The 14,719-nt window shown below is 35.9% G+C and overlaps 1 protein-coding gene across 9 annotated transcripts in view; it reads left to right on the forward strand.

The window, feature by feature from the left end:
* Positions 1-14,719, forward strand: part of Cadps2 (calcium dependent secretion activator 2) — a 494,758-nt gene that overhangs the window by 256,363 nt on the left and 223,676 nt on the right. For all 9 annotated transcript variants that reach the window (XM_078040300.1, XM_078040296.1, XM_078040298.1 and 6 more), the window contains exon 7: positions 3,280-3,391. In XM_078040300.1, the coding sequence (XP_077896426.1) occupies positions 3,280-3,391 (112 nt within the window). The remainder of the gene's footprint in view (positions 1-3,279; positions 3,392-14,719) is intronic.

Consider the following 14,719-nt stretch of genomic DNA (forward strand, 5'->3'; position numbering starts at 1 on the left):
AGTTGCACATATTTTTAGCTTATTTTTCATAGAAGAAATTATCAAATTATCAAAATACTTCTGTCTGTTGAGTGCTACCATATTCATATTCATGGACCCCTTTATTTGCACATTTTGTTAAAAGTTAGTGACTTCCAGTTCCCTGGCTTGTTATAATCTGGATCTGTGGATATCCTAACCTCAGCTTCTCACTGCCTGCAAGCACCTTATTTTTGCCTTCCTCACCTGACGGAAGCTGGCTGCTAGTACTCCCTGTCCATGACTCAGCAGCCCAGGGCTTCCTGGGTCAGTTAATTCTCACAGATTATCTACAGGGCCCCTAATATTCTCCTGGATTACCAATCAGACTATGCCTTAATTGACATACTGGTTTTGGGAATGGATATCTCAAATTCATTTCCAGGGTCTAGATTACAATCACCTTCTTACATATTTCAACTAACTCTTTGTTTTCCAGTGAATGCTCACTTATCCTAAAATGTATTAATTCAGCACCTAGTCTACTTTGCCAAGCATGTCTGTCCCTTATTACCATCCCTAGGATAGTGTTATTTCTCTAATTTTACACACATCTAATAGTTGAAAAGTAATCACTGTTTTAGACCACAAACTGCACCCCCCAATGTATGTGTTTGTGTGTGTATGTACAGTACCATGTTGCTGAGTTGTGGGATATATTCTGAGAAATCTACTATTAGACAGTTTCATTATAAAGTTACATACACAAACCTAGATGGCATTGCCTGCCTCAGCTATATGGGACCAGCATCCTATATGATGTCTGTTGTTGACCTAAAAGTTATATAGCCCTTGATTGCATATATGCACACACACACATTATATATCTACTCTATGTATCATTCGTAACATTATATGATGTACCTATTAAATATAGTATTCATATTGTTTGTGTATCATATAGAATATATGATATATATATGACTTCTATAGACATACATCTGTTTATTCTGATTAATTTATATGTGTATGTGTAATAAAGAAGGGTTTTTTTTAACCTATTAAAGATCATCTACCAAAAACCTGCAGCAGTGATCACACTTAGAGGTGAAATGCTAAAAAAATATTTCCTTTCAGCAGAATGACTAATAAAAATTCAGAATCCCAGCTACTTCAGAGTAGTGTAAGGGAAATAGAAGAGAACATGTGACCAACACAGCACATAAAGGGCTCTTCTAATAGTCTGGTACATTCCCCATCATAACTTGAGTGGTGGAGTTGTTGTATTTATTATTATTTTTTAACTATATCTTATTTTGTAGGCACTTTTAAAGTAGATATTATTTATTTATTTATTATGATATCATTTTCAATATAATATTTTTAATGAATAAATGAGCAGTGTTCTACTGTGGTATTTTATGGATTAGTTTTTAAAAGTTGCTTGTCTGTGAAGGATTAAAGGTAAAAGCTGATTTTCTAGACATTCATGGGATCATAAGCGAGCACAGATTTTTGCATGTGCATTATTTGTTTTGTGCTGTTTAGCAAGTGTGAATTAGCCACATATTTCCTTTCATGTAGAACGACAGGAGAACAAGGTTAAAAGAAAACTCACAAGGTCCCTTCATGATGGGGTCAATCAATATTTTTCTCTTTGGAGAATTGCATAGTGGAGCATGTTCAGAATTTCAAACGATCATGGAAAGCAATATACATACTTATAAAGGTTTTTGAAATTAAAGGAGAAAAATCAATTTCATATATGTTTATAAATAGAATTTTTTAAGATCAGCAAATTCTGTGGAAGACTAATAGATGCCTACAAGACTATCAGGAACCTTTGATTCCAATTATAGGGAACTGTCTCCAAGGGTAGCCTTGCAAATTTAACCATGTAATAAAGAATGACAAATAAAGTAGGGGGTGTCATGGGAATCTTTACCAGAGCTGATTGTATTTAAGGTTTAAGCTTCAACATAGAAAAGAGAGAATATTTTCTGCTTCTTTATTTTCATTCTAAGTCTATTTTTATTTCTATTTTACCTCTCCTCTATTTCAGCCCACCTTAATTCAATGAAATGGCAAAAAAGATTTCTTTGCTAACCCCTTTCTAGAAGTCTAAAATGGAAATTAAAGTGCTGCTTCATTCTAACTGAATCTCTCTCTTCCCTCTGGCATTTGATTTTGGTTTCAACTGACCACATATAGATGCTAATTTCTTTAGTCCTTGAAATGGCCTTTCCTTTACTGTACACATATTACAGCATTATAAATGTTATTGTAGGAGACAAGCACATAATGATAATAATTCACTTATTATCATGCTTCCCCCCAACTTTCTAGATTTCACAAACTTTCCAAATAATGCTTATAAAATAAATTATAGACAGCTCCATGATAGTGATAAATTACTTTTTTAAAAAAAATGTATTTTATTTTTACCATAAATCTTTATTTTGTTAAGTCTCCATTTTCTTTTTCCTCTTCTGTGGTATTTTTTTTCTTTGTGCTCTGTCAAGCCTCATTGCCTGTGATATCTCAGAATTATGAGAAATATTGATAAGATTTTTTTAATATCAAGCATGTGCCAGTTAGGTTTGTCAATAAGCTAGAATGAATTGGTGTGTGATAAAGACAAGATGCTATTAATTAAAAGATAAGCCAAGAAAACATGTTATTTTGTTATGATGATTTGAAAAGCCAGATGTCGACAGACTTATTCCATTCCTAAGAGAATGTACTGGGAAATTAACTGAAAACCACTTACGTTCGTTATGATGCATATTTCTTTTTGACAGGAGCTATAAAAAGACATATAAAGTAATAGGCTTTAGATAATTACCCCACTTAAAAATATATAATGTTTAGGGAAGATTTCCCAAAAGTAGGAGGAGCAAAGTCCTCAGTATGTAAGAATAGTTTTTTGAACAACCACCTTTTATATGAAACACCCTTAGCAATTTCCTCCAGACATCCATAAAAAGGGGGTTATAATTTACATTTGAATTAATAAAATGATGTATTTCCCTAGTTACATCTATAATGCTTTGCTTTTACCTAAATGCTTATAGGCACACCATGATTTTTAGTGCAACATGCTAATTTTTTAAATAGCTGAAATAACTATTACAAGCTCTAAAGCTTATTGTCATTTTCCTTCTTGATGGCACCATCTGTCAGAAACAAAAGCAAAGATAAAAAAAATCTCATTGAGCTGCAAAAGATTCTCTATTGCTTAGTGCGCCTTTTATGGAGGCACATCTATCTGGGAAAAATTAATGCTATGTTTTAAAGAAAATCTCTTTTACTGCTTTGCAGATGGGGAACTCAAGGAGATTTCACCACTACCCATCCTCGGCCTGTGGTCAAAGTAAAACTCTTCACAGAAAGCACTGGGGTCCTAGCCCTTGAAGATAAGGAACTGGGCAGGGTAAGTGATGGTCAGCCCTGTGCATTCAGGGTGGCCCTATGTGAACTTAATTTGATTCTGAGGTAAGGTTCACACATAAGCAGGGTGTGAACTTTCTGTCCATAAATTACATACATTATATATTTGTAATTTTATGCAATCCTACTTCATAGATCTAAGCAATTAAGCATAGTGGTCTATAACACAGGAGGTATCCTGAGAGGCTTTGAGTGCATATTGGGGACATGCAAGCTCACAGTCACCAACTCAGTCATTCTCACACACATGTACCTTGGCCACTGAAGGCGAGTGGTGCTGTCCAACTTGTCCTTCCTGGTGAAAGGTAATTCTCATTGACACATTGTCTGCTCATGGATTAAAAGGATCATCTTTATATGTGACATTATCTGCTCTTTATGTTCATTGTGACTAGCCTAATTACAGAGGTCTCTGAAGTATATTCATTTCTCTTACCTCTTCTCTTTTCCCTGTGGGAAGATCTTCCTCCATATCTTTTAACATGAAGTTTATTTTTTTCCCTATAATCACTTTTTCATATCTAGAATATATTTAATAGGCCCTGTGTACTCCCACTCTACTCAGTATCTGCTAGCATTAAATATTGCTTTTAGGTGGATACATGATGTCTCTCTGTGCAAGGTGATCTGTTTTTTTACAAAGTAGATGTATTCCAAGCAGTGGGCTGTCGGGCTGTCTTCTGCAGTGTGAATCTAACATATCCAAATCTAAAGACTGTTTTTATAGATAATTTTCAGAGAACAAACCCTTCTGAAATCTTAATTGAAAATTTCTGGTTGCGCTAGATAGTTTTCACGATGGCAGATGTTGAAAGATCCTAGGAGCATTCCAAATATTAGAAAATGTTATCCTTGAAGTCAGAATTTCTATTCATTTCAATTTCTTTTGCTCTTCTACCTCTCTTACACTCTTAGAATTATTCTACTTCCAGTGTCAGATTTCCTCTTCCATTTCCTTGATCTTATATTTGTTAATACCTAGGAGTTATGCTCTACTCTTCAGTCACTGATATGCTGACATGTTCATATATTTAGTCATTCAGTAAGCCATATATGTAGCATAATCTAACAGAGAAGCATCAGAGATTGTTGGAATAACTTTCAGTTTGCAGCTAGCAGCTATGAGCAGAACAGAGTGCTAGGAAAACCTACACTCATAGGGGCCTGACAGGAACACCTGCAGGATGGGGCGCTCTGCTCTAGCGAGCAGTCAGTGAAACCACATCTTCAGTGCTTGAGGTCAGCGTTGCCAGGCTACAAGGCCGGGAAACTGAGAGTTAGGTGCTTCAGGGCATGAAACCTCCAACTCGTAAGGCCCCCTCCCCTAGGGACAAAGATCTTTCCAGACTGCTTTCCACCACGAAGCAATATTTAGAGCTGCCTTATAGTGTGGTAACATTAATCATAAGTTGATTGATTTCTAGATGTTGTATAACCTGCTTGCTTATGTATGATTGGAAAATGCATTCTATATCAATTGTAATCACTTCCACATTAAAGGAGCTTGCCTGGAGGTCGAGGTTATTACCTGCCAGCACTCTTACCAGTTCCCAGTGTCTGTTGTTGACCGTGCATCTCTACCTCCTGAGACAGAGGTAGCTGAGTGACGAGTTGACCACACCAGTGGACTGACCACCCACAAGAGATTACCTATCTTCCCTATGGATTGGGGAATCAGTTTTTTATTTAAACTATTATTACATTAATTCACCTTATTTCCTTATTGTAACTACTTTTCAGTATTTCACCACAGCCACCTTAAATATTACATTATAAGTAATTCTTAAGATATTAACTGAAGCACTTTATAAATTGGATTGTAAGTGTATCCAATGTGTATTTTCTACACAATTGCATATCAAAGGAAGAGCTTATGCTCCTTTACTCCCTTCATACAAGACGACTTTTCTATCTATGCCACCTAATTGTGTTTTATCTGGTACTATTTCAACCTTAGTATTTTTGATATCAATAAATTATCTTGTTTGGGATATCAAAAATATATATACAGCATTCTAGCCTGTTTATGTTATTTGTCAACATCCCTAACCACTAGTCAATAGATGCCAGTAGTTTTCCTGAACTCCCACCTACCAATCAAGAATGAAAAATGTCTCTAGATATTGCCAGATGTCCTATGTGGTGTATGCAAAATCACCCTTGTTTGAGAACCACTGATCTATACTAATGACCTATGTAGGCCCTAAGATTAAAATTACCATTTGTGCATCAGTGATTTCAATATTATTTTTCTTTCTTGGATTTTCAGATTTTTGTATAATTAACCTGAATACTTGGTATTTCCAATTGTATATGAAATAGAATGTGTAACTCACGTTCCTGTCAAGTCTTTCATAGAGGCTATCACGTCAGTTATCTAGATGTTCCTTTTGTTTTTCCTTCTCTTGCCATAATACCCATCCTGTTTCAACTTCTGTCTGCTTTTCCTAAATTTTCCTAAATCCATCCCCATCTCAGTCTCTATTCCCCTAATTCAAGGCATTATCATTTCTCACATGTATTGATAGTCTGCTTCCACTTTCCCATTTGCCATCTTGTCCCGTCTTATCCAGTCTTTGCAGCCATTGTGATTTATTTAAAATTCAAAACAAATATTCTGTCCTTAAAATTAACCAGTGTATTCTCATATATTTGCAATAAAAAGAAGACTCCTCATCTTAGTGTAGCAGGCCCAGTAGGAGTTCTCAGGGCGTGACGCTGGACCAGCAGCATCAATGGGAACAAGACAGTTGCTAAACATGCAGATTCTCAAGCCCCACTCTAGGTCTGCTCAATTGGAAACTCTGTGGGGGTAGAGGTGGGGGTGCAGGACTGCAGTGTATTTTAACTAGTGCTCTTAGTGATTTTGACACACCCCAAATCTAAAGAACCCATGCTCTACAGGGCTGACCTCTATCTCCAAGTGCATTTTGTATTATACCCACCTCTTTCTTAATATCATCCTTTCCTCAAACCAGACTTTCCTTCTGTTTCTCAAACATGACTCATTCCTGCTTTAGACTTTGAAGCTCCAAATGTGTTATGGTCTGAGCACATGAGTATATACACACACAATTAGGAGAAATTGATGATCATCTCTGGATGCTAGGGCTGTTGGCAATGTGTTCTCTCTATCTAGTTTTATGATTAGAAACAAGAATAACTTATTTTAATTTTAAGGGAAAAAGCAAAGGTCTGAAATCTTTTATCTTTTTTATAGATATATACCTGGGAGCTTGTTTTTTTGTTTGTTTGTTTGTTTTGTTTTGTTTTTTACATGAAACCTTTTTATTTAAAATTTTGAACATCTGAATTTCAAAGACAAATGACAAACACTTAGAACATTGATTCATACAGTGATATAGATAAAATTCAAATGTAAAGGAAAGAAGTCAGACCCAAAAAACTACACAGTGTATGATTCCACTCATTCTACCAAAAGAAAAATTATAGATGAAAAACAATGAGTGTTTATCAGTGATTTTCCAAGTGAGGAATGACTTGCTACAAAGGTGCCCATAGGACGCTTTTAGACTGAAGGAACTACTCTGTATGGTACTGTAGATTAGATACATAAAACTTTACATTATGAATAGCATACCTTAATGCATGCAAACACACACACACACACACACACACACACACAGCAGTATTAACAAGGAAATTCTACCTGGCATGTTAACTGAGGCAAATAAAAATACTTATATTGTAAAGGTAGAATGTAACTTCACTAAAAGGTGTAATGAAAAAAAAGAATATTACCTAAGTAACCTAAAGTAACAACAATAATCTGCAAAATGTACCTCAATCAACAGATAATGAAGATTGACACTACCAGTGATTTTCATGTACCCCCAATATGATCTTATGAGATCAGCTTACTGAATATTTGTTATATTCTTTTCCAAAACCTCAATTAAAAAAATAGTCTAAGCATGAGAAAACAGCAGACCAACGCAGGCTGGGAACAAGGTAAGGGACCATTGTTCAGTACTCTTCAGGAATTTCAAGCTATGAAAAACAAGACTGATTAACTGTCACAGATAAGAAGAGACTAAAGAAATATGAATGCTAAATGCAATGTGGTGTTCTAGATTAGATCTTGGAACAGGAAGAGGATGTTAATAGGAGAACTGGTGAGTGAAATCCATATAACATCTGTGGTTTAATGAATAGAACTGTTCCAATGGAAGTTTCTTGGTTTTAACGAATGTTCCATGGTAATGTATGCTGTTTATAGTGGAGAAAGCTGAGTGAGATGTATGAAGGAACTCTCTCTACTATCTGAATATCTTAAATTATTCTCAAATATGAAGCTGTGATGGGTTAATCTGGATTTTCAACGTGGAATAATAAAAACCTAAGAGCTGAAATGGTGACACATACCTGTAATCCCAGTGGCTCAGGATGATGAGGAAGGAGGACATTTTGCAAGTTCAAAGCCAGCTTAAGCAATTTGGCAAAGTCCTAAGCAATTTAGTGAGGCCCTATCTCAAAAAAAAAAAAAAAGGTGTTGGGGGTGAAGTGGGGATGTGGTTCAGTATTTAAGTATATCCCTGGTATCAAAAGAGAGAGAGAGAAAAATAGAAACGTAAGATTAAGAGACATATGTGTTGATGAGGGTATTTCCAGAAATCATTGATATGTGGGACAACACACTGAGGGGGGAGCCCCCAAATGAGAGCAGCACAGTCCTATATTGCTGGGAGCACCAGTGGAACAAAAGTTAGAAGAAGGTGAAAGCCGATGTACACACAAGCTTAATTCTTCTTGAGTGTGTGCATCAGTGGCTGCTATGATCAGGTGAGGACAAAGGACTCCAGCACCTTCAGTGTTCTAAAGTAGAGTAACACAGAAATTGCTAACAGTAGTAGGGTTGTTGCTGTGACTAACCTGACCACATGATTCAGAAGCCTTTGGGGGGTGGAATTCCTTTTTTGGGAGGTGTTTAGAAAAGTTTGGAGATGCAGGCTAGGGAAGCCTTAGAATATTGTAAACAGAACTTAAACGGTAATTTTGATGGGAGCTCAGAAGATCATAATGCTGATAAAAATGTGGACATTAAAGACAGTGTTTATAAGGTTTCTGAAGGGAATGAAGATTCTACTGGAAATTGGATTAGAAGGCATTCATGTTACATTCTGCCAAATAACTTGTCTATATTTTGTCCATGTCCTAACATTTTCTGTGAGTCTGAATTTAAAGATGATCTACCGCTAATTAACCTGATGAAAGAAGTTTCAAGGCAGCATAGAACTCAGGCAGTGAATTGCATGGGAATTGCTGGTGGCTTTTAGCCAGATTTTCTGTAAGAATTGGAAGGAGAAAGCAGGGTGGAAGGATTTGAAAAACTTGCTGTTTGGCCCGAGACATGCTTGTAAAATTGGGGCTAAGAAAAGCATGGTTGTTGAAGAGATTATGGCTACTAAAGAGAAACTAAATACTTTACACAGAGAAAATAGGAAAGATGCCTTGAGGGCACCTCAGGAATCAGAAATACCATACCCATTGCAGGCGCAAGGATGTAAAAGTGAAAATTCATTTGAGAAGAGACTATGGGGACACTCTGCTTGTACAATGAAGGTCTACAAAGTTGTTTCCTCAGTATTTGGTCTACTATGCTCAATCACCCACGCATTCCAAATTTGCTGCAGCTCTAGTCAAAGAAGGCATAGCTGCTGCTAGAGCTGGCTACAAACCTTGCCATCATCCATGTGGTGCTGCTTCTGCAGGAGGGAAGGCTGCTGGAGTTAAGGGGTCATGGAAGCTTTCACCAGAATTCTGAAGGAAAGCATTGGAGGTCAAGCAAAATGTAGCAGGGTCAGATTCCTTGGGGAAGGCCCTGAGAGGGTATCCATGAAACTGTAAGAAGGAAATCACAGCTCAGCAGAGATTCCTTGTATTAAGAGATACCAGTAAGGTAGAATATCTCCTGAGGAAAACTGCTGGCTACAGACAAAGCCAGTGTAAAAGAGGTTATGAGGGCTGCATCCAGGAAGGGCCTAGAGGTGGGGCTTCCCAAGCGAGTTGATGAATGTACTACATACGGTGGACATGAAGCTACAGGAATTGTTTACACAACTGGGTTTCCGTCTTGCTTTGGTCCTGTCCCCTTTCTATACCTCTGTTTCTCCTTTTTGAAGTAGGAATGTTTGCTCTTTATCATTGTATATTTTTTTATAAATATGTGTGTATATGTATATATGTGTGTGTATATATATAACTTGTTTTTGATCATTACAGAGGCTCAAAGTCAAGACTTGAGTCTCAGAGGACTTTTGGGAAACACTGAAACAGTCTGGCTGCCAGCATACTTTTATTTGTGAATGAATTATTATATAAAAAGTTCCTGGGTAACTATTTAACTTATTGAGTGATATTTTTGAGTACAAAATATATTTTGGAGGTTTTCTCACAATTATTTTCTTAGTTTTAGGAATGTTGTTATTAAAAAAAAAAACACTAAGAACTGATCAGGGGAAATATTTAAAAGACTCAAGTTCTGGAGCCCACATTTTTCATTCATTTGGGATAGACCCAGGAAGGACTATAAAAGCAATTCCCAGAGCATAGTAGTTTGAATATTGGATTGAGAAAAACTGATACAAATAGCATTACTCATACTAATATGCAGCCAAGGTTGAGAGCTAAGTGACTAAGAAGGCGAAGGAGAAGAAGAAAAACTAATAACTACCACAGCATGTAGAATTGTGAAATGATGGCTCAAATAGACATTGGTCAGTGGAAGGTTGAATTCTCTTGCAAATGCTTGGAATGCAGATTTTGTTTGTGGGTGGCAGATGCCAATGCCTATTTATGGAAATGTGGTGGCATATGGAAATTTTTCAATTAAACTAGGGCCAATCTTCCACTAGGTGTTGAAAGAATATCTAGAGACAGAAGAGTGATTTTTCTAAGAAAACAACTATGAGTATGCTTTAACAGGTGAATAGCTGACCAGTCAAGCACCCCAAAACATGTAGTTCTCTTTTATTTATTTGTTCTTATTGGTTATACATGATAGTAGAATGTATTTTGATATATTATACATATAAGGAGTGTAACTTCTCATTCCTCTGGTTGTACATGATGTACAATTACATTGGTCATGTAATCACATATGCACATGGGAAAATAATGTCCGATTCATTCTATTTTCCTATTTCTATAGCTCTTCCCTTCCTTCATTCTCCTTTCTCTAATCCAAAGTACTTCTATTATCACCTCCCCACCCACTCTCCTTATTGTGAGTTGGCATTGCATATCAGAATATTTGGCCTTTGTTCTTTTTGGGATTGGCTTATTTCATTTAGCATGATTGTCTGCAGTTCCATCCATTACGGCAAATGCCACAATCTCATTCTTCTTCATACCTGACTAATATTCCATTGTGTGTGTGTGTGTGTGTGTGTGTGTGTGTGATATTTTCTTTATCTATTCATCTATTGAAGGACATGGAGGTTGGTCCCATAGTTTAGCTGTTGTGAATTTAGCTGCCATAAACATTGATGTGGCTGCATAACTGTAATATGCTGATTTTATGCATAATTTTTATTTAGGGGTTTGCCAAGGAATAGGATAACTAGGTCAAATGGTGGCCATTCCATGTTTTCTGAGGAATCTCCATACTGCTTTCCAGAGTGGTTGCACAAATTTGTGGTCTCACCAGCAATGTTACCAAAACTTATTGTTTCCAGTACCTCGCCTTAAGAGAGAGAAAAATAATAACAGCAACTATTGCAAACAATATACAGCCTTAAACCAAATAGCTCCTACTAAGACATCTACAGTTTTGTCACAGTAAACAGAAGTGATATGTTTAGTTATTGTCTACAATAAAAAACAGTAAGTTTGCAAAAGGGTTTACAATTTCAAATGGTGGACAAAGAACACAAGCCGTTAAGATATGATGTTTTGAGGCAGAAGGAGAGAAGATCAAATTAAATAATTAAAGAAAGAGTGAGAGAGGCAATAATAGAGGTTGGCTGTCTCCATATCCCAACATGCCTCAGTCCTCCTGAGAACGGGGATTCCTTTAATTTCCTTATTGCTTTACTGTGTTTGTGGATGAACTGTTCTGTTTGTGCCTCCAGCCACTGCTGAAGCTGTGAACCTGGGGATTTCTTCCTTATTTCATTATTCAATCTCTTGTGTCCCCTGTCTGTTTTGAGTGTCCAGTATTAAATTCCAGTAAATTCCCCCCCCCCTAATTTTTGTTTATTTACCCACCTTGCTGAAAAGCTGCCAGTCTGCTTTTCTTGGTGTCACACCACGGATCTGCCCTGGAAGTGAGCTCTCTATTCTGCCATCTTCCTCTCACCCTTTAGTTCCTCTTAAGATGATTTTATCCTTAAAAGCTTTTTTTTATTATTATTATTTTTTAAAATTTTTAGTTATAGGTGGACACAATATCTTTATTTTGTTTGTTTATTTTTATGTGGTGCTGAGGATTGAACCCAGACCTCACATGTGGGAGGCAAGTTGTCTGCCACTGAGTCACAACCCCAGCCTCTGCCTGAAAAGCTTTTAAAGCAAGGTTTACTTAACATAACGGTGTCAAAATCTAAATAATAAGTCTTATGCATATTTTAGTCAGCTCTTTCACTGCTATGACTAAGGCACCCTACTGGAACAACTGTAGAGAAGGCAAAGTTTACTTGAGTGCCCAAAGTTTCATAGGTCTTAGTCCATACAAGGCTGGTCCATTCCTTGGGGTTAAAGGTGAGGCAGAACATCATGGAGGAAGAGTGTGGGAGAAGAAGCAGCTCCCTTCATGATCAGAAAGCAGAGAGCTTTCTCCACTCTCCAGATACAAAATATATATCTTATAGCCACACCCCCAATGAAGGAACCACACCCAACCCTCCTCCAGTTACCACTCAGTTTACCCCATCAGGGATTAATTTACTAATTAGATTAATGCTATAACCCAATCATTTCTTCTCCAAACTTTCTTGCATTCTCACATGTGACCTTTTGGGGGACACCACATCTAAACCACTACAATGCAACATTTGTTGGTAAGCAATAGTCTTTCCATTGAGCCTTTTAGACCTTTCTGACAGCTTAGAAAAACAATCTGTTGTGCACAACTGAGTGATGGCTTTGGTGTCTCCTCACCATTATATCATTGGGGATGCCGATTCCTCTATCTCCATGAGGATAGGGAAGCACACACATTGGTAGCATCTACTTTCTGTTTTAGAGTCAGAACATCATCTTTTTTCTAATTTTATTAAATGATGTTAATAGCAAAAAGACTAAGAGTTTACTCACCTCTTGGATATACATTTTGAGAATAGCAATATTCTTGAAATTAAGATTTTCATTTTGCATATTTGTCTCATCTTTTTTTCTGTACTTCTGTGCAACATTTCTTAAAATGGAGATGTTCATGCCTAATATGTCAAATTGACAGTTGTTTGCTTGTTTTATAAATGTAAGTCCTGTGTGGAAACAGTAGGTAGTGGTTAATTTCGAGTACATTTTAAAGATTAAGATAAATTAGCCTTGCTAATAAAAATCTAAATAATAAGTTTAGATTTTTCTAATTATTCCATTGAAATGAACTATTATCTTACAAGAAGTTTATAATATCTTAATATAGCAAGTAAAAATTAACTTGTATATTTGTCTTTTTCCCCAAGTTGCTTTCTTTAGTTTGTTTTATTGAGCTTCAAAGGAGACCTCACTGAGGAGTTATCAGAATATGCATAATTTTTGTTGGTTTTCAAAACTTTACAAGAGAGCTCTTTAGTAGTATATTCAAATAGCTGTGCACTAAGAAAAACACTTTCTTGGGGTCTCTGATTTGCTATTGGTCTAAATTCCCCTTTCTTGTCCTTCTTGATTTTTCTGCATATATAATTTTTGCTTTCTCTCTTGCTCTCATTTGTATAGTTCTGGTTAAGTCAAATTCTCTATAAGTTTCTCATTTGTATTCTAATTTTAGGAGCTACATTAATTCCTTAAGCCAATATGATGTGTTTAGCTGATAGGCCATACATCTAACTAGACCATAGAGTTGAAAAATATGTCCCTAATTGCCTAGCTTATAGGTAGATATTGTAGAATTCATAATTTTAACATAAGAAGTGATAGGTCAGGAATAGATTTTAAATGTTTTATTGAAGAATTAACCATTTGAACATTTTACAAATAAGTGCACAGTTAAATTGATGAAATTCATTTCAGGCCTTCTCAAAAACTCAAACAAAAACTGTATTTGAGGTTTTAAAAACAATTTGCAGCATTATTTATCTATATATGAATGAATAAAGAATTAAAGAAGCTGATAATGAAATCATAATCATAGGTATTTCTTCAGTTTTAAAGCAGAATTTAATATCCCATTTTACTGAAATAGCCAACTGCTGCTTTTGCTAGGAAATTCATATAATTAGCTTCCAATTGGAATGGAAATTCTGTTATATACACAAGACTTTTATTTTTGTTGTTCTAGAAAGTGGCACAACTTTTCTGGAACTGCAAATCTCAGAAAAGATCTCTTTCCTCCTTAAATCTTTCTGCATAGCAATTCCTTCCATGAATTTATAGGTTAATATCAATAGTTATGTCAGGACCACAGACAGGTGAAGGACCAGAGATTCACATATGGAGTAAATTCTTTCTAAACGTTTTTTTCTAGTAGCAGTTAATTATGTGTGGCTTACAGAACTCTATGACATGTACCAGCTAGTTGTTCTTCATTGTCTGAGGAGTTGGCCAGGAGCTGAGCTGTAGAACCGAGGAAAGCATCCCTTACCTTCTCAATACTAAAAGGCCCCCGAACAAGTTATTAATAGGCATCCTCTACGGTGGATCCCTGTAGGTGATGATTGCAGCAGAAGTTGACATTTCCCTACTTCCTCAGAATAATAGAGGCTTTCCTCTCTCCTGTATAGAAAAATGTCAGGCACATACACTAAAGTAATCCCTTACTTCTAAGAGATGTGCATTTTCATTTCATTGTGGTTTAAATGTGCAATTCCCTAAAACTTACACTAATGATTTTGAGCATCATTTCATATGCTTTCCTGCCATGTACATATTCTTTGATGAAAAATTTATTCAAATATTTTCCTCAATTTTAATTGGATTGTTCATTTTCTTATTTTTAGTTTTGAAAGATCATAATGTGATGTTTATACCTCCTTTATTAGATTATATGATATAAATATTTTCCTCCACATATTGGCGTGTCTTTTAATTCTCTTAACTGTATTTCAAAAGAGAAGAAATTTTTGATCTTAATGAAATCTAATTTATGAGTTTTTTAATTTATGTTTTATGCTCTTGATGCCATATCCAA

The sequence above is a fragment of the Ictidomys tridecemlineatus genome, chromosome 2, assembly GCF_052094955.1.
Source record: "Ictidomys tridecemlineatus isolate mIctTri1 chromosome 2, mIctTri1.hap1, whole genome shotgun sequence".
NCBI lineage: Eukaryota > Metazoa > Chordata > Mammalia > Rodentia > Sciuridae > Ictidomys > Ictidomys tridecemlineatus.